The sequence below is a fragment of the Lacerta agilis genome, chromosome 5 (genome assembly GCF_009819535.1).
Source record: "Lacerta agilis isolate rLacAgi1 chromosome 5, rLacAgi1.pri, whole genome shotgun sequence".
NCBI lineage: Eukaryota > Metazoa > Chordata > Lepidosauria > Squamata > Lacertidae > Lacerta > Lacerta agilis.
Genome location: NC_046316.1, coordinates 44,283,281 through 44,302,330, shown reverse-complemented (window position 1 = coordinate 44,302,330; position 19,050 = coordinate 44,283,281). Strand labels below are relative to the sequence as shown.

Here is a 19,050-nt window from a genome sequence, read left to right as displayed (position 1 = left end):
ATACGAAAATGAATGGCACCCTCTCATTCATTTATGCAGATTCGATTTCCCCCTAGTTCTACACTTTCCACTTACCCATTGGAAGATTCAGCCATGAGGAGGCAGGGGAGGGGACAGCATAGCGTGTGTCTCATGGCTGCTCCATCAATAATATGGACTGGCAAAAGCGCGCAGAGGAATGCACTAAGTGGGAAGTTCTTTTACACTGCCAGCCCACTCCAAACAGAATAATGCATCAGCATTCAGCTCACAAAGGACCACAGGGATTGCCTTCCTAAAAGGCATTGTGAGTTGTTAGGTAGGCACCATAATTCAGTGGCTGAGCAATTGTTTTGCCTACAGAAGGTCCCAAGTTTATTCCCCAGGTATCTCCAGATAAGAGTTGTGAATGTCCCATCTGAAACCCTGAAGAACCACTGGCAGTGTTGGCACTACAGAGCTGGATAGACCATTGGTCTAACTCGTCAAAGGCAGCTTCTTACATTATACATTTTTTGTTTTTGTTTAGTCGTGTCCGACTCTTCTTGACCCCATGGACCAGAGGCAGAGCACGCCAGGCACTCCTGTCTTCCACTGCCTCCCGCAGTTTGGTCAGACTCATGTCTGTAGCTTTGAGAACACTGTCCTCTTCATGGATCACTGCCTTGTCACGGCAAAGGGGCTTGAATAACTCAGAGAAGCTATGGGGTATGCCTTGCAGGGCCACCCAAGATGGACAGGTCATAGTGGAGAGTTTAGACTAAACGTGATCCACCTGGAGCAGGAACTGGCAAGCCACTCCAGTATCCCTGCCAAGAAAACTCCATGGACAAAGACAACAGGCATATAAAATTATGATGCTGGAATATGAGCCCCTCAGGTCGGAAGGCATCCAACATGCTACTGAGTAAGAGCAGAGGACAAGTACAAGTAGATTCAGAGCTGATGAAGCAGCTGGGCCAAAGCCGAAAGGTCGCTCAGTTGTGGATATGCCCGGAAGTGAAAGGAAAGTCCAATGCTATAAAGAAAAATATTGCATAGGAACCTGGAATGTAAGAACCATGAATCTTGGTAAGCTGGATGTGGTTAAAAATGAGATGGTAAGAATAAATATTGACATCCTGGGAATCATTGAACTAGGCAGGAATGGGCGAATTCAGTTTGGATGACCTGATGGGTCTATCTACCACTGTGGGCAAGAATCCCATAGAAGAAATGGAGTGGCCCTCATAGTCAACAAGAGTGGTGAAAGCTGTACTGCGATGCAATCTCAAAAATGATAGAATGATCTCGATACGAATCCAAGGCAGACCTTTTAACATCCCTGTAATCCAAGTTTATGCACCAACTACCGGTGCTGAAGAAACTGAAATTGACCAATTCTATGAAGACTTACACCACCTTCTAGAAATGATATTATACATGCTTTATATGAAATCTTTATTTGTGGTTACTGTTTCATAGATGAAAGTCATCGCTGATTGCTGTCTTCATCCAGTGCTGGAATTTCGTCTTCACTCAAGGAGCAACACTGAGTAAGCCATTGCAACTGTATTTCCCACCCCCACCCCAAAATCTGTTTCAACTGGTTTAGCCCGGTGCAGCCTTCTCTCAAGAGCACAGAAGTACTCTTTTCTACCCAAAATTGAGCACTCCTACAGTAACTGAATGTGTGCTCATTATAAACTTTCCTATGCAGCCCAGTTGTATGAGTGTGTATTCACAAGTCCCAGTGTTAAATTTAATTACTAATTGAAGTAATTGTGCGCAACTTTGTGCATCAGGCAGAACAAATTCTCTAAGGACTGCCTGCTATTGCTGCTGCGACTACATGATTAGGGGTGAATGAGTATTTTCTTGTAAGGGCATATGGCAAAAGGCTTACCTAGCCCAGCGTCCTGCTTCCCAGAGTGGTCAGCCGAATGGGAATCCCATTGGTAGGACATGAACACAATAGCCTTCCTCTGTTGTTCCCTAACGACTGGTATTCAGAGGGGCGCTGTCTCATACCCTACCTGCCCGCGGACGGTCTCGCCAGAGTGGTGCATGCTCTAGTTATCTCCCGCTTGGACTACTGCAATGCGCTCTACGTGGGGCTACCTTTGAAGGTGACCCGGAAACTGTAATTAATCCAGAATGCGGCAGCTAGACTGGTGACTGGGAGTGGCCGCCAGAAACACGTAACACTGTTCCTGAGAGATCTACATTGGCTCCCAGTACGTTTCTGAGCACAATTCAAAGTGTTGGTGCTGACCTTTAAAGCCCTAAATGGCCTCGGTCCTGTATACCTGAAGGAGCGTCTCCACCCCCATCGTTCAGCCCAGACACTGAGATTCAGCACTGAGGGCCTTCTGGCAGTTCCCTCACTGCAAGAAGCAAAGCTAAAGGGAACCAGGCAGAGGGCCTTCTCGGTAGTGGCACCCGCCCTGTGGAATGCCCTCCCATCTCATGTCAAAGAGATAAACAACTACCTTACATTCAGAAGACATCTGAAGGCAGCCCTGTTCAGGGAAGTTTTTAATTTGTGACATTTTAATGTATCCTAATATCTGTTGGAAGCCACCCAGAGTGGCTGGGGAAACCCAGCCAGATGAGTGGGATAAAAATAATAAATTATTATTATTATTATTATTATTATTATTATTATTATTATTATTATTATTATTATTATTATTATCTGGCCATCATGACATGTCTCCAAAAGATGTGGTGGTTGCTACAAACTTGGCTTCAAAAAGGGGAAAGAGTTTCCTTCATAAATTGCCATCTTGTTTCCAGAAGATGAGAGTCATAGTTCGAACCTCTATAGTACTGTTTTTCGGAAGTGTCTTTAATTCATGTCTGCATATTTTGATACAGATGTTCAAGATCATTCTAGAAACAAGCTGTCGTAATTTGCAGACCCATTAATGAATCAACTCCATAATTACAAACATACCATGAAATACATGTGAAAGCGGCAATAGACAAAGTCAGCTATTCAACAGTTTCATAGAAGGCATGAGTATGTTGAGCAACACCAACAACAAAGATTTTTGGTACACAGCTTCACCTTGGGTATATTTATAAAAGAAAAGCATTAATCCTTCACTTTACTTTATCCTATTAGGTGTTCCATATTGCAGGAGTCTAAAAGTTCAATTACTTCAATTCTCAGTTCACCATTCACGTGTTGTGGTGGCTTTCCTTGCAGAGGTATCTGTGCACAAAACCTCTTTGCAGAACAAGTTTGATCCTGAATCTGTGGTTATACATCTATAATACGTCCCATCAATGGCCAAAAGAAAAGTATGGGCTGTTTAGATGAAAAAGGCAGAACCTATTGGTTTTTTTTTTTTGTTTGTTTTAAAAATCTAACCAGCTCCTTAAATAAGGGAATGCCTGCAGTTTACCTTGTAAGCAATTCAAAAGTATGGATATATCCCAGATTTAATATGGGTAGGTAGGCATTATTTTGCTTCATAGTTTCTGAGAATGCTGCATGTAAGAAACACCGTGAGTGTTGCTTAAATCCACTTGGGGACAAAGTCACTCATCCTTACAGTAAAAACCTTGCAAAATATAACAACTTTTCCATCACAACAGATATTAAAATAATTTTGAAGTTTTATTACAATCATAGTTGCTCTTTCTGGAAGTCAGCATTTTGTTTGGAGGAAATGTAGTCTACTTCTACCTCATTATTACTCGTGATCTTATTTATTTACTTTCTCAAAATACTCCTTTGATTCTTCTGGATTTGGCTTGATCTGCAAAGCAAAAGCATTAAAACAGAAGATCAGTACCAAATTATATTCATTCCAAACAGCAGTTAAATAAATGATGCCCTCTATGCTGTTAGCACTAACAAAAAAATGTTAAAAAGAACAGTTGGAAGAAATATTAAATCCTTCTCTTCCTTATTCATGCTAACCAAGCACACATCCAGACAAAAATTAAAAAATGAAACATTCAACATTATTTAATTACACCGAAGTTAAATGATATTTTATGAAGAAAGTGTGAATATGGTAGGAGGAGAATCAACTCCTACATTCAAAACGTATGTTCTTATACAAGCAACTATGCTTAGCTAGGTTCCACTAATACCAGATGGAACTTGCATTTGTGGAATGATTGTTAAGACAAGAGTTGTCAGCTAGCTTTGCATTCCCGGTCAACATCCTTTCGTCTTACATGGTTTACAATTTTCTATGTGGGGCGGTTTCTCAGAACCGTTCTTTGTGTGTTCTCTAGTCACAGATGATAAATGGAAAGGCTCCATGGGAGTGTTTGTTCACGCATCAAGTGTGCTGAATGGCTGGTGTGTAGCAAAGCACTTGTGAATTTGCAGGGGTTCCCTGGATGATGGGTCTTTGAATTTATCTGAAAAAATGAATACCTTATTGTAATGTTCCGGAAGTGCAAGGGTAAACCCTGATTTGAAAGCCTGTTGGTATGTGTACATAGGATGCAATGGACGTGGATGGCACTGTGGTCTAAACCACTGAGCATCTTGGGCTTGCCAATCGGAAGGTCAGTGGTTAGAATCCCCACAACGGAGTGAGCTCCCGTTGCCCTGTCCCAGCTCCTGCCAATCTAGCAGTTTGAAAGCATGTCAGTGCAAGTAGATAAATAGGTACTGCTGTGGCAGGAAGGTAAACGGTGTTTCCGTGCGCTCTGGTTTCTGTCACAGTGTTCCGTTGTGCCAGAAGCGGTTTAGTCATGCTGGCCACATGACCCGGAAAGCTGTCTGTGGACAAATGCCGGTTCCCTTGGCCTAAGTGAGATGAGCGCCACAACTCCACAGTTGCCATTGACTGGACTTAACCGTCCAGGGGTCCTTTATCTTTACCTAGGATGCAATGTCCTGCTTTAACACACCCCACCCCAACAAATAACTCAATTGAGTGCTAGCACACTGAATTTGCTGCGACACAACTGCATGATACAAAAGGCATTACACCAATGTAGCATGACGGATTGTTATACCGGCAGAAGACATTTCTTTCTCATTCTCATTAACTTACCTTAATAAAATGCTCAAGACAGAAAAATGCAATATTTTACAACAAGATTTCAGAAGAGTCTAGATTAGCTCCAAAGCACATTTATGTCTTAATTTAATTAACAGTCATTAATCAGTTAATCTCTTTTCAATTTCAATAATACGAACCCCCTCTCATATAGATGGTAGGAGGTGTGGAGAACTAGCCTCATGCCAGGTAGGGGTTAAATGTTCTGACAGTTAGAACCCTCAGGGGCGGGCTTAGCCTGGGTATAAAACACCCCTCCCAGTGGGCAGTAAGGGAGTTGAAGTGTGGGCAGGAGGAGTTGAAGTTAAGTGCGGGGAGTTGAAGTGTGAGTCAAGAGATAGAGCTGGGAGTTTAGAGTCTTAGGTGGATGTTAGCAGAGAGGATAAAGAGATTGTGAAACGCATTGTTATTGATATTTAGTTAATATTTAGAGGTATTAGGCCGGTATAGGACAACTGTTATAAGCTTATTGAACAACCGTTATTTTATCAGCAACCACAAGCTTTGTACGCAATAAACATCTTTTTAGTTCACAATATCCTCGTCTGTGGTGAATGAAGTAAGCAGGATCCAGCTAGTAGTCTGAAGGGCTGCTGCTGGGAACTGTTTGTCGTTGGTGCAGCACTCATAGACCGTAAAACGTCCGGGGGTGGGCTGTACAGGGCGAAGGCCCGCGACATTAAAGTGGTGGCAGCGTCGGGACGAAAGATTGTCATAAAGTGGTGGTCACATTGAGATCAAAGATCTAAAGTGTTGGCAAGAAGTGCCAAGGTACAAGAAGGACTTAAGGGTGACGCATTGTGTGAAGTGTGAGGCTTAAAGAGGATTTAAGCAAACTTCAGTGAGACTCTACAATCTAGTCAGGAAGGGGATCGCATACACCTGGAAAGGGAGAAGGGGAATTCAGAGAGGAATTACCTGGCCCTAGGGTGTGGTGTGATAGCGCCTAAGACTGTGAGATTGTGAGAGAGTTACAAAGATACATTGCGTTTGAAACTATTTCAGGCAGGAAGGTTTATAGTGAGAGGTTGGAAAAGTACGCTGGACAAAGTGCACTGAGGTAACTTTAGGCGTGACTTTGGACCTAAACTGTGGAAACTGAGCCTGAAGAAATAGTTTAACTGAAACATCCTTGGTTTAAGTACAGAAATAATACCACCAAATAAATAGAAAATGCCACCTAGAAAGACTAAAACAGCTCTTAGGGACTCACAAGTAGAAAGCTCTGAAGAAGAAAATGGGGTTTCCCAGATGGAAGAAACCAGTACTGAAACAGTTAACAAAAATCCTGCTGAGGGGACGAGTTTTAAAGCCTCAGAGGAATTTGAAAAATGGAAACTTGAGAAGGAATATAATTTAAAATTCGAGCTAGCGAAATTACAAGCTGAAGCAAAAGAGAGAGAATTAAAATTACAAGCTGAAGCAAAAGAGAGAGAATTAAAATTACAAGCTGAAGCAAAAGAGAGAGAATTAAATATTGAGAGAGAGAGAGAGAGAGAGGCAAGAGAACTGAAAGAGAAAGAAATGACCTTAACTATTGAGAGAGAACTGAAAGAGAAAGAAATGACCTTAACTATTGAGAGAGAAAGAGAACGGGAGGAAAGAGAATATTTATTAGAAATGAAAAGACTTGAATTATCAGCTGTAGATAATAGAAACAACAACAATAGTTCCACACAAAATCCTAGCAGGGTGGATTTAAAAAGATTCCCTGACTTCAAAGATAAAGACGACCCTGAAGCATTTATCATTTCTTTTGAGAGGGCTTGCGAAGATTTTGAAGTAAAAGATGAGGAGAAAATGCAAATACTGAGAGCGCGTATTAGTGGAACATTAACAGAGATTTATTCTCAAATGCCATCTGATCAATCTAAAGATTTTGAAGCATTTAAACAGTTGGTTTATGTTAGATTCGGAATTACTGCAGAACAACTGAGACAAAAGTTTAGAACAATAAAAAAAGTGCGTGAGGAAACATTTGCTCAACTAGGAGCTAAAACTACAAATTATTTAAACAAGTGGCTAGAACAGGAGGGTGCTGATTCTGTGGCGAAAATAAAAGAGGTGATCGCATTAGAACAATTTTATGACACGATTAATACCCATCTGAAGTATTTAATTAAAGAAAGACGACCTAAAACCATCCGGGAAGCTGCTAATCTGGCAGATGAAATAAATGAAATCCGAGAACACGCTTATGATGCCCCAAAATATAAGGACAAACAGTGGGAAACAAATAAGTTTAAGAGAATGCAACCGCCCACAAAGTTTACCACAGAAACTGCCAAGAAAATTTTTCCCGCCAATGCAAATGTTCCCCATAACACGCCTATGACAACGGGGGGAACTGAGGGAAAAGTAAATAAATATAGTGAGGGTAAAAGGCCTGAATTAATCTGTTGGCAATGTGGGAAAAAAGGCCATAGACAACTGGACTGTAGAACTGAAATCAGAACTAAGAGTGCAAATAATATCCCTCAGAAGCAGACATATTGTGTCCAAACTGTGGAGACAGAGCCAACTGCCAACATGGTTGCCACGGCAACCGAGGCCCAGTCAGAGGCTGATGAGTTACCAGTGGCCCAAGTTGTGAGGTGCTATATAATTCAACAAGATGACATGCTATTACACAAAACAGGAGAAGAAATTTGGGTGAATGGTAAACCATATAAAGGCTTAAAAGACACAGGGTCTCAGATTAGTATTGTACATCCTGATTTGTTAAAGCCAGAAGACTTTATTAAAGGCAAAACACTCAGTTTAAAAGGAATATCAAAACAGCCAGAAATCTTGCCAGTCGCATTAGTTAATCTGACATATAAACAATGGTCTGGAAAATGGCAAGTAGCAGTTTCACCAGAAATCCCAGCTCCAATGTTAATCGGGTGGGATCTACTTGACCATGTACAGAGTGCATTTGTGAAAACTAGGGCACAAAAACTGCGACAGTTACCTCAGGAGGAAAGGCCTGATACAATTGCTGAACTGACACAAGATACAAGTATAATGCCAGTTACAAATAGTCAAGCAGCTAGTTTTGCAGCCAAGCAGAAACTAGATACAGATTTACAGAAATATTTTCAAGCCACAGCCGTGAATACAGTATTAACCCCTGAAAGCCCGGAGCGGTTTATAGTCAACAATGGGTTGCTATACAGGGAGATTCTTTTAAAGCCTAATAGAGGGGGTAATGAGATCCACAGGCAACTGATAGTCCCTACTGAATTTAGAACCAAGATAATACAACATGCACATGGCAGTATCTTTGGAGGTCACTTGGGAATCACCAGAACCAAACAAAGGGTGTCCCAAAATTTCTTTTGGCCTGGGATGGGCAAGCAAATAAAGTTATTTTGTCGAACGTGCCATACTTACCAGTTACAACTGACATGGGAAGGTCCTTGTAAGATCAATTCAAAAATGAATGATATAAACAATATAATTCAGCATGGTGAAGGGAGGCGGGTCATGCATAAGAATATGATAAACCCAACCCAGTCACTAAACCATGAACCCAATCTAGACTACAGTAGTCACGTTGTTGAAAAAGCCTGTGATATTGGTAAAGGAGTGTCTACCTGCAATATGACCAGTGACCTATCTGTGAGGTCAGTTAGAACAACTAGTCATAGTTACGATAAACCATTCATCAGTTGGAAAGATAGAAAGAAAGACGTGCTAGAAGTTATAGCTGGCATGGGGTCCCATCGACTTTCTATGAAAGTGAAAGTGTTTCCTACACTAGAGATTGTGTGGTGGGAGGATGGGTACCCTGCTGCTCATGCAACACAAATAAAGGTCCAAAATGAATGTAGTTACACAGCATTAATAGGGCTACCACGTCAAAGGCATACAAAAGTAGTCTTAAAATTGCTCGAAGTGGGAACTGATAAATCAATACAGACCAAAGATGAACTGACAACAAGGGAGATTGCTATGAGCAATAAGCAATCAAAGCTTTTTAGCCTATTTTCATTAAGTGATCACGCTTATCTAGAAAGCTTCAGCAAGCTGACTAAAAAAGAAGATATCCACAAACTTCTGAAAATAGTTCCCAGTGCATTTAAAAGCGAGACAACCAGTTTATATGCAGCTTATGATGACATGGAGATGTGTGTACAAGTCCGCGAGCTTAAACATTTAACAGAGATCCTGAAGGAGGGAGAGGTTGAACTAAGAGCGCTTTTGGCCCTGAGAGACAAGGACTCTACCCAGCTTGGGATCCACAATCGTTACAGACGCCTCGAGTGCAGGGATCGGAATGGGACTGTGTCATTTGGCCGAGGACGACAGCTTACATCCCATCACGTATGGCAGAGAAAAGACTGGTGCCCAGAGAAAGATACTTCTTGCGACGGGTAAGGACGATAAGGAGCGTGAAAGGATCCTGAACATCATCGCAGACGCCTTAACACGAAGACCCAAAGACAAAGGTTAAAATGGACAGTTACGGTTTTTCTTGCAATAAAGGCCTAATGCTGCATGAACTATTGTATATAATGTTCACAACTATATGTACTTTTACTGAAGATGTACTTGATTATGCCATAGTTAGGGAAATATAGGATAGAGTTATAAAATGTATTGTTTATGTTAATGTTTAAAACTGTTGTTTGTATCAGAGGGATACTTTGGCTAGTAACTCCTCTGATACAAACCTAAAAAGGAGGGAGGTATGTGGAGAACTAGCCTCATGCCAGGTAGGGGTTAAATGTTCTGACAGTTAGAACCCTCAGGGGCGGGCTTAGCCTGGGTATAAAACACCCCTCCCAGTGGGCAGTAAGGGAGTTGAAGTGTGGGCAGGAGGAGTTGAAGTTAAGTGCGGGGAGTTGAAGTGTGAGTCAAGAGATAGAGCTGGGAGTTTAGAGTCTTAGGTGGATGTTAGCAGAGAGGATAAAGAGATTGTGAAACGCATTGTTATTGATATTTAGTTAATATTTAGAGGTATTAGGCCGGTATAGGACAACTGTTATAAGCTTATTGAACAACCGTTATTTTATCAGCAACCACAAGCTTTGTACGCAATAAACATCTTTTTAGTTCACAATATCCTCGTCTGTGGTGAATGAAGTAAGCAGGATCCAGCTAGTAGTCTGAAGGGCTGCTGCTGGGAACTGTTTGTCGTTGGTGCAGCACTCATAGACCGTAAAACGTCCGGGGGTGGGCTGTACAGGGCGAAGGCCCGCGACATAATACGAACCCCCTCTCATATAGATGGTAGGAGGCTTGCCAACAATTACATTTATGTTTGTGAATGCTAAGTTTGCCAACGCACCGTGGGGGAATGTGGAGTCCAATCTGCTGGACAGACTTCTCCATGCGTTTCTACAAACTGGAACGCCTTCACCAAGCGAAGTGTTTCCTCTACGCTTCGACCAACAGGGAGGTCATTGATGCTCAAGTGCTTGATAATTCCATTAGGATCAATTAAAAAAAGACCCCTTCGAAGAAATAAAGCAGAATTTATAGTTTAGCACTCCAAAGGGCACTTGCTGTAGTTGTTTTTCAGTTTGAAATGCATATAGGCTGCACACACAGATCTTCCCCATTGCATTGGAGAGCAGCTATAATGGTAATGGAACTTGGTATTTCATAGTTTTGTAGAAATTAAATATGTTTGAGGGATTCTAGTGTTCCCTGTATTTCATGGTGTTGGTTGCACTTTTAAAGTGATTGTTTTCTATCACACAGTCCCCTTTCAGCTCCTCAAGACCGGCAGGATATGAGTGTAATAAACCTGGCAAAAAGACGTCTTTTGCAGCTCAACAACAGATGCCAACCTATACACCAGAGCTTTCCAAATTGTGTGTCGCAACATATCAGCATGTCACACCAACACTCCCTGCGCTCCTCCTGGGGCTGGAAAGGGGTTAGTTTAACCTCCAGTTTGCTAATAAAACTGAATTACTGTGTCGCAAAATGATGAGCGCCCAAAAAGTGTGTCACCAACATGAAAAGTTTGGAACGCTCTACTATACACTTTGGCAACACAAGGCACAGTAGAAAGCAGATACCTGAAGAAAGGCTTTCAATTGACTGACATTAGCAGAGGGATTTTTTCTGGGTTCCAACTCTTACCATGCATGCATTATACGCATCTTGTCTCTGATACCAAATACAAACCGAGCCTTGCACAACCTCTAGCAAGGATTCCGCCAAAACATTTTAAAAGAGGACTTGCTGTCTCTCGCTTTCTAGCACTACACATGATCAACAGACTTGCTTTTATTGGTCTCCACCAGCAAAGAAAGAGGGATGTTTGAATTCAGTACTCCCTATTAAAAATGGGTGGTATTGAAGCAAATAAATGTGTCAGCAGAGCCAAGTTCTACTTGTACAAACGGAACTTCTCCCCTTCCCCTTGGCCCCATGCATACTCTGCAACATACCCAAATCTTCTCTGGAGGGTTTGGGAACCCCCCAGAACAGTTTTAGGGGGCACATGGAGGAGGAGGAAGTCCCACTGATCATGTGGAAATCATTCTCCTAATGCAATGACTCACTTAGTGCTATTTTGGATACAACCCATTTCCTGTGCACACAAGGCTCTACCACGTCAGGTAGGAGATCAGGCTAGACGCATCATGGAAAGTTTGCTAAAAAGTATGCTTAGCCAGCATAGTTTCTTTTTAAAGTATGTGGAGTTTATAGCTAGCAGACCATCCACTGCCCCTCTGAGCTTAAGCACCTTTAGGCAACTCCTGTCACTAAAAAGGAAGCTTTAGCCTTAGTACAGTCCAACTACAGAAATGCTAAAAGTAGCTAATACTGTAGATAAATCTCTCTCACCTTAATGCAAGACCAGGCCCTTCCAAAAGCACACCATAATCTCGAGAGATCTGTTTCGTTAAGTCTGACAGAAGTGGGATATTCATGCGCCCCAAGCCGCCATTCTAAGAAAGAGAAGAAGGGGGAGGGCATCAGTTTTCTTCAACTGGAGACTGTCCATATCGAAACCTTGCTTCAAAGCATGGATAGAGAACCTGTGGTCCAACAGCACCTGTGTGCCTACAACTCCCATCAGCCCCAGCCAGCACGGCCAACAGCAAGGAATGATGGGACCTGCAGTCTAGCAACATCTGGAGTGCCGCAGATTCCCTATCCCTGGATTAAAGAGAATCTGTGATGAGAAGCTTCAGATATATTAACTCCAAGGCACGTTTAGTCGTCTGGGGAGAGAGAGGGAATCAACCAAGGGTGGCAGGTGGATTTTTCATTGTTGCTTGATGTAGATTTAAAGGCAGAAAAGCAGTAAGCATAATACGAATAAAGGTATATTCCATATGGTGCTGGAGGAGACTCTTGAGAGCCCCATGGACTGCAAAAAGATCAAACCTATCCATTCTTAAAGAAATCAGCCCTGAGTGCTCACTAGAAGGACAGATCCTAAAGTTGAGGCTCCAGTACTTTGGCCACCTCATGAGAAGAGAAGACTCCCTAGAAAAGACCCTGATGTTGGGATAGATGGAGGGCACAAGGAGAAGGGGACGACAGAGGATGAGATGGTTGGACAGTGTTCTCGAAGCTACTAACATGAGTTTGGCCAAACTGCGAGAGGCAGTGAAAGATAGGCGTGCCTGGCGTGCTCTGGTCCATGGGGTCACGAAGAGTCGGACACGACTGAACAACAACAAATATTCCATTCATGAAAGAGGCTCCAAAGTAAAGTGGAGCACCTTCACTAAATGAAAATTGCTAAGGAGATTATCTACCTACTGTTTTAACTACCTACTGTTTTTATATACAGGGAATAAGTCCAATTAAAAGCCATCCATTTGGTGTGTGATTATTCAATCGTAAAATAAATGGGCAATAATAAAAATCCCCTTTCCCTCTTGTGTTTAGTGAATCAAATACACCAACTGAAGAATTAAATATTTCAATTATTTGCTTTTATATCTCAATGCTGCAATAGTGCTGTTACTTATCATACGCAGACATGTAAGCCTTTCGCACCGCACTCGTAGTTATTAGTATTGATGGGTGCATCTATTGAATTGCACAACATTTCCAGAGCTACGATGGTAAACAACATATCCTTGAAACAAGGCCGACAAACTTCATTAGTGTTCAGGGACCATCCCAGGTCCTTCTCTTGTTGACCTTGGGTGATCCACTAACACTTTAGTTTTGCAGACACTTATGCATAAATTTCTTCACATGAATACACTGCCTTCAAGGCTGTGGGACACATAAGAAAAGTGAGGCTATTTATAAATGCATGCAGCCGGTCCCGTCTGTGCTAAGGAAATGTTTTGCACAGTAATGCAGCGTCATACAGCATGAGGATAGACTTGTGTTCTGAAAACCTCTGGTTACAATTGTTATAAGGAAAAAAGCAATCCTTGTACAAGAGGACTGTGCAAAAGGACTTTATTTCTGCTAGGGGAAATATTCATAGACACCCACCCACTTTAGGAAGACATGGGTGGGGGGAGGGAATTCTCATAGTTCAAACCTATCCTTTTATTCCAAAGAAAGAAAACATAAAACACGGTAGAAGAATAGTAGTTATGTGTTTCATGTGAGCTACATTGTTTTTAATAACTTCAGGCCCAAACTGAATGACTCCTTCCTAAGGATTCTGAAATCACGGAAGCAAACTGTCTCTGTAGCCTAAATATCCTGCAACTCTCCAGCTCCTCAAAAATTAGGGAGGAAAGCACCCTCCCACTGAAGTAAATGGCAAAGCTCATTGATTGGGGTGTTTATGAATGGTCCCAAAGTTTTGTAACCATAGTCTTGTCCAGGTTCTGACAGTGGTGAATCATGGCTGGTTAAAAATGGAAACAAACTTGTGGTCATGCATGAGCCCAGGTTTTGTGTACAGAGCACCAAACTATAGCTGAACATTACATCTGAACCAGGTCTACCCTCAGTCTTATTATTCCCCAGATGCATTTCAAGGTGATGTACAGTAAAAAAAAGAATTTTGAAAAGTTAAAAAAAGGGAAACAACACACAAAAAGCCAATATATTGTAGGTAGTGGACATAGAAGTTCATCAGATTCACTAGATATGTGAGCAAGTAACCAGTCATTTTGTTAGGGCTCCACCTGGAAGCAAGGGGTGTGTGTATGTAGAAACTAGCTTTCTGCACAAAGATAAAAGTCACACCCGTTGCTTCAGCCACTTTTACCTCTGGCCCTGTTCCCCACTGGGATGTGGCCTTCAGAAGGGAATTTGGCCCTCAGCCTCAGGCAGAAGTTTTATCACCCCTGCTTTAAATGAAAAGCAGCAAAGCGTCCAGTCTGTACCTTTCGTGGTGTATTTATCCAGGCGAGGTGAGTAAAGTGAGAATCCACTGACACAGCAACTACCTCGCAGTTCACCTGGTGGAATTCGTTAGCTTTGTCGCTGAAAGCGACAATCTCTGTTGGGCACACGAACGTGCTAGGGGAAAGAAACACAGCAAGAATGTGAAGGGGGAATGAGCCAGCCCTGATTCAAGAATGCACCTATCCCCCCCCCCCCAATTGCAAATTCAAATAGAGAAGAGGAGAAGGTATTTGCTCATCCCGGGCATAAAGCCTGCAGAAGAGGGGGGGGTAGGGAGTTTACAAGCCATCAAGGTCACAGACTTTTAGTTCAAAGGGAAAAGCTCAGAGGAATACTGTCATTCTGCCATGAAACCATGTTGAGAAATTTAGTGTCAAGACTAGAGCTCTATTCCCTGTCAATAGGTTTAACAGATCCTTACTTAGACATTCTTTATCTGACATTCCTAAGGATCCCAAGATGAGCTGTAGGCGGCAGCACTCTTCCAAAGTTTGGTGTCATCATCATCATTAAGATGAGCCACAGCAAGACTCCAATGAGGAGGAAGCTGGTGACTTACATCTAGCAAGATAATATGGCTGCCCAAACTATGTATGCTGGCAGTAATTTGCTAGTCAGAGGCATGCTTTTATCAGTTTTATCCACCAAAAATAAGTAACATTCCTGCCCTCTAGCCACTAGAAGTACTAGTTATTCCATGTTTGCCTGAAATGCTCAGATGGTGGGCATTAATGTTCTTGTATTTTACGCAGAAGCACGGGATCCTCCAAAAGTTTAATTTGCCTTCGTTACAATCCACCATACATGGATGTTTCTGTCTGTTCCATTCTCTGTTGTGAAAGATACAGTAAAAAAGTTTCTATACAAAGAACGAATTTTTTGTTTTTACGTGAATACGTTAGTCTTCTATGTGAACCCCTACGCCACCCCCAAGCAACACACCCACTCCGTGCCTTCAACAGGCATTGGTAAGACAGCTTCTAGTTCACTGCTTATCACTCACACCTTACACAAAAGGCTCACGCTATTCTGCACAAAGATAGGCAGGATTCAAACGAGAACAAGTTAACTTTTTTGCAGATAAAGGGACCCACTTGTTAAAGGGAGTATAGGCAAAGTCTGTATAAAAGAGATAGAACATATAAGCATTACTTACAAGTCCAAAGGGTAGAAGAAAAGAACCAGATATTTTCCTTTAAATTCATCTAAACTCAGCTCTTTGAAATCCCCATCAACCACAGCTGTACCCTTGAAATAGGGAGCATGCTGGGTGACAGCAGGAACAAACCTTGAAGAACCTAGAAGTTAGATAAAGCATGTGATAGAGTTATTATAGAAGAAAGAAGTGTAACCTGCAAAAAAAACAGCAGTATTCCACACTGCAAGTACTCCTGTTCAGGGTGCCAGCCAGCCACAGATTCTTCCAAGACACACCATTCCACCGCTAAGCATGCTCAGTATTCATTGGTCTTATTTTCCAGCCCTCCACCTTATAGAGATTTTGCCTTCCTTCTTCCACGCCCCACCACAACAAAAAAACTTCTGTAAACCTTGGGGATCCCTGAAACCTGCTGATTCTCTCTCTCTCCTCTCTCTCTCTCTCTCTCTCATATGTGGATGCCACCATAAGGATCCATACTCAGAAAATGGGATTATTATTAACATATGAGAAGCCTTTTTCTTGGTGTCAGTTTTTATCTCAACACTATTTCAAAAACAAGGCTTTACAGATAGCCTGGAATGTTTATGCTCTGTAACTGGGCGGTGGAAGGAGAGAGTTTGGTAAAGAATTCAGTATTGTAGGGTGCGGGTTTAACTCAACTTGTTTCCGGGTTTCTGTCGCCAGTAAACTGCTCTCTATCTTACCTGCTTTGCCTTTTGAGAATATTTTGAGGATACCTATTAAGGATTTGTCTGTTCGAGCTCCTAGAACTGCAACTCCTTACAACTCCCTTCCTCACACACACAGTTTTGAAGTCCAGAAGTAAGCAGTGTGTGCATGGGGGGGGGGGGGAGAGATGCACACTGATGCACGTTCCTTAACATCGAGGCACATGTATGTTATTTTCACATGTTACAGCTGGCAAAAACTCCTACCGAGCTGCCAGTAACGCATTCTGGGACAATGATAGTGTTTCTTCAGCAACGAAATCTCTTTTAAGCTACTCCGATTTTAAATCACTGCAGAACCAACTGGACAGCAGGCCAAATAATTAACATCACGCACAGAGCAGGCGAGGAAGGATCTTCGGCAATATCTTGGGAAGGAGAGCATTCAATGGAGCTTTAGGGCAAACAAGCTCCTACGTGCATTTACTTCTGAGTAGGAGAGTGCAAGATCGCGCTGTCACCCCCCCACCACAGCGCCCTCCAACCGGCTGCACACTTACTAGTGCTGAAATGCCGCCGAGGGAAAGCGGGCGCCGCACCGTCCGCGCACTTCCGCCCTCCTGCAGCCGCGGCGGCTGTAAGGTACCTTCCGGCAGCGGCGCACGCCCTCCAGGGGAAGACCTGAAAACAGACGGCGGGGAAACGTTACGGGAAAAGGTGGCGTGCAGGAGCCTCGCTGGAACCAAATCTAGGGGTTGCACGAGATGCGCCCTCAAAAAAAAAAAAAAGTTGCGCGCCTAAGCAGAGCTCCTGCAACTGGGAAATATCCACCCGCGCCCCCAAATTCCCAAACACGCACTGGCAGGCTGCAGAGGGAGAGAGGAACACTTGGGCTCTTTCCCCGACCCAAACACTTCTGGGGGGCAGAAGGGAAAAGGGGGATTCCGATCTGGAAAAGGCAGGGAACCTCTGGCTTGACTCTGGTTAAGTAAAAGAAAGTGTCACGGAGCAATAATAATAAGCATGACCCGTCCGCGCCAGCCTTCGAGTTGGAGCGAGTTGCCAGCGAACCCATTTTCAGAGGGTAAGTTCGGGTCCCCGGGGCAAAATCGGCTTAGCCTTCGGAACGGGGCCGGTGGAACTAGGCGGTGGTGCGGATCTTTCCCTTGTGCAGACTGCACTACGCCTGCAAAAGTCAAGGTATTCTAGAGGGAGGGGAGCAGGCCTTGGAAACGGGAAAATGCGGACCCGGAGACGCAACACGCGCGCACAAGAAAGGCTCCGCAGGCCCGCCCGGGATCATCGCTTCGCCGGGACTTGCGGAACTGCGACGGAGCAAAGCGGGGCTCGCACTTACCGAGGGCCTCAATAACCTTCCTAGCGCCCCCGCGACAGCAGCCATTTTCAGCTCCAGGGAGGGACTGGCCGCGGGAGGCGGAACCGGCCTCACGCTCCGCACATGGAGCGCCAGGGGTGGGGCTACGAAATCCTGTCGCCCGGGGCCGCGACTTTTTGATAGGCGCAGCGGCGGGAGGGGCGAGCCTAATGGCGCGAATGGGGCGCGCGGAGAGGGGGCGCCCAAATAGCGAAGAGCCCCGCAAGAACTTGAAGCTGAGCCCCGTTGCTCAGAGAAAGAAGCAGGCAGCTTGCAGCGTGACGTACCTACCGTGTGGTGTGTGCGTTTCAGGCACACTCGAAACTGCTTCGTTTTGCACGTAATCCTCATCCCTTCCCGTTTTAAATGTTTATTTATATACATATATATACATTTTCCATTCATCATCTTATCTTTTTTATATAGACTTCCTGACTTATTTTTCATTGACATCCTATTTCATATTCTTTTGTTTCCTACGTCTCCTTATGTTTCTTCATCCTTTTTTCATTCTTTCTTATCCCTTATATTGTCTACTGCTGATCATAGGCTTTTCCCAATTGCTAGTTAACCTTGATACCACCCTTTAAAAAGTATTCTTAAAGATACTCCTACTCACTTCTTGTCGTCGTCGTCGTCGTCGTCCCCATCATAATTTATTTTGGCCACCAAACTTGCTAACTCAGCAAACTCTATTAATTTCTGCAACCATTGATCCTTTGTCAGAACAATCTTTTCCCCTATAATTGCCAGCAAGAAGGCTTCCTAGTCTTTTCAGGAAGATGAATTTAAGCATCTTTTTAAGTTCCTCATATACCATTTCCCAATTATTATTTTTGCATGCTTGCATAGCCACCACATGTGGCATAGAGAACCTTCTTTTTCTGAACATTTCCAACAAACATTGAATCCTCTCATACATTCTGCTGAGTTTACTTGGCATCAGATGCCATCTATAAACCATTTTTTGGATAGTCTCTTGAATTGCATAGCAAGCCAAAATTTCCATTGTCCTGTTCCACCATTTTTCCCATGCCAAGTGTTCAATGTTACATCTGATATGGGGGGGGGTATAGACCCTGCCTCCCATGTAGTCTCCCTTGCTCCATTCTGAACACCCCCAGCTTCTTGTCAAGCTAACCACCCCACTACTATTCCTCAGTTGGAAGAGGGCCTCAAGGAGAAGGTTTTCAGATTCCAGAAAGGAGGTCAGCCATCCCATTAGATCCTGAAAGAGATCAAAGGACAGAGGAGAAATGTCAGTTCCCTGTGGACATTAAGAGGGCTGCTCCAGGCCCAGGGTTTGATTTCAGTAGGAATTAGGAATTCCATGCCAAATGCCTGCACGATCCCCCTCTCAGCCAGACTCCCAGGCCTTCCACACAATGTCCCCCAAATCCCATCCCAGTCTCTCCTTCCCATCTCTCCACTGGGTCTCTCATGAAGCTTCTCACCACAATTGCCTCTGAAAGCAGATTTTTCATGGAGTCCCCTGACTGCTGCCTCTGAGCAGGTGCCCAGAACTCAGACCAGGAACATCTGATCCCTGTCCAGTTGCTGAAATGGCAAAAG

At 43.4% G+C, this 19,050-nt stretch overlaps 1 protein-coding gene across 1 annotated transcript; it reads right to left on the bottom strand.

Moving 5' to 3' along the window:
- Positions 1–3,443: 3,443 nt before the first annotated feature.
- On the bottom strand, positions 3,444–17,702 carry PRDX3 (peroxiredoxin 3). Its single transcript, XM_033149530.1, has 7 exons — positions 17,461–17,702; positions 16,664–16,784; positions 15,430–15,571; positions 14,252–14,387; positions 11,784–11,887; positions 10,270–10,435; positions 3,444–3,728 (listed from the first exon to the last, which is right to left on the bottom strand). The coding sequence occupies exons 1-7, from the start codon at positions 17,503–17,505 to the stop codon at positions 3,675–3,677; spliced, it is 768 nt and encodes a 255-aa protein (XP_033005421.1). The 5' UTR covers positions 17,506–17,702; the 3' UTR covers positions 3,444–3,674.
- Positions 17,703–19,050: the final 1,348 nt, after the last annotated feature.

Excerpts from the sequence above, each read along its gene's own strand:
- PRDX3 (XM_033149530.1), bottom strand. The coding sequence starts at position 17,505 with ATGGCTGCTGTCGCGGGGGCGCTAGGAAGGTTATTGAGGCCCTCG. Across the intron at positions 16,785-17,460 it reads GAAGGTTATTGAGGCCCTCG|GTCTTCCCCTGGAGGGCGTG; the intron begins GTAAGTGCGAGC and ends GTCTGTTTTCAG. Across the intron at positions 11,888-14,251 it reads GGATAAATACACCACGAAAG|AATGGCGGCTTGGGGCGCAT; the intron begins GTACAGACTGGA and ends TCTCTTTCTTAG.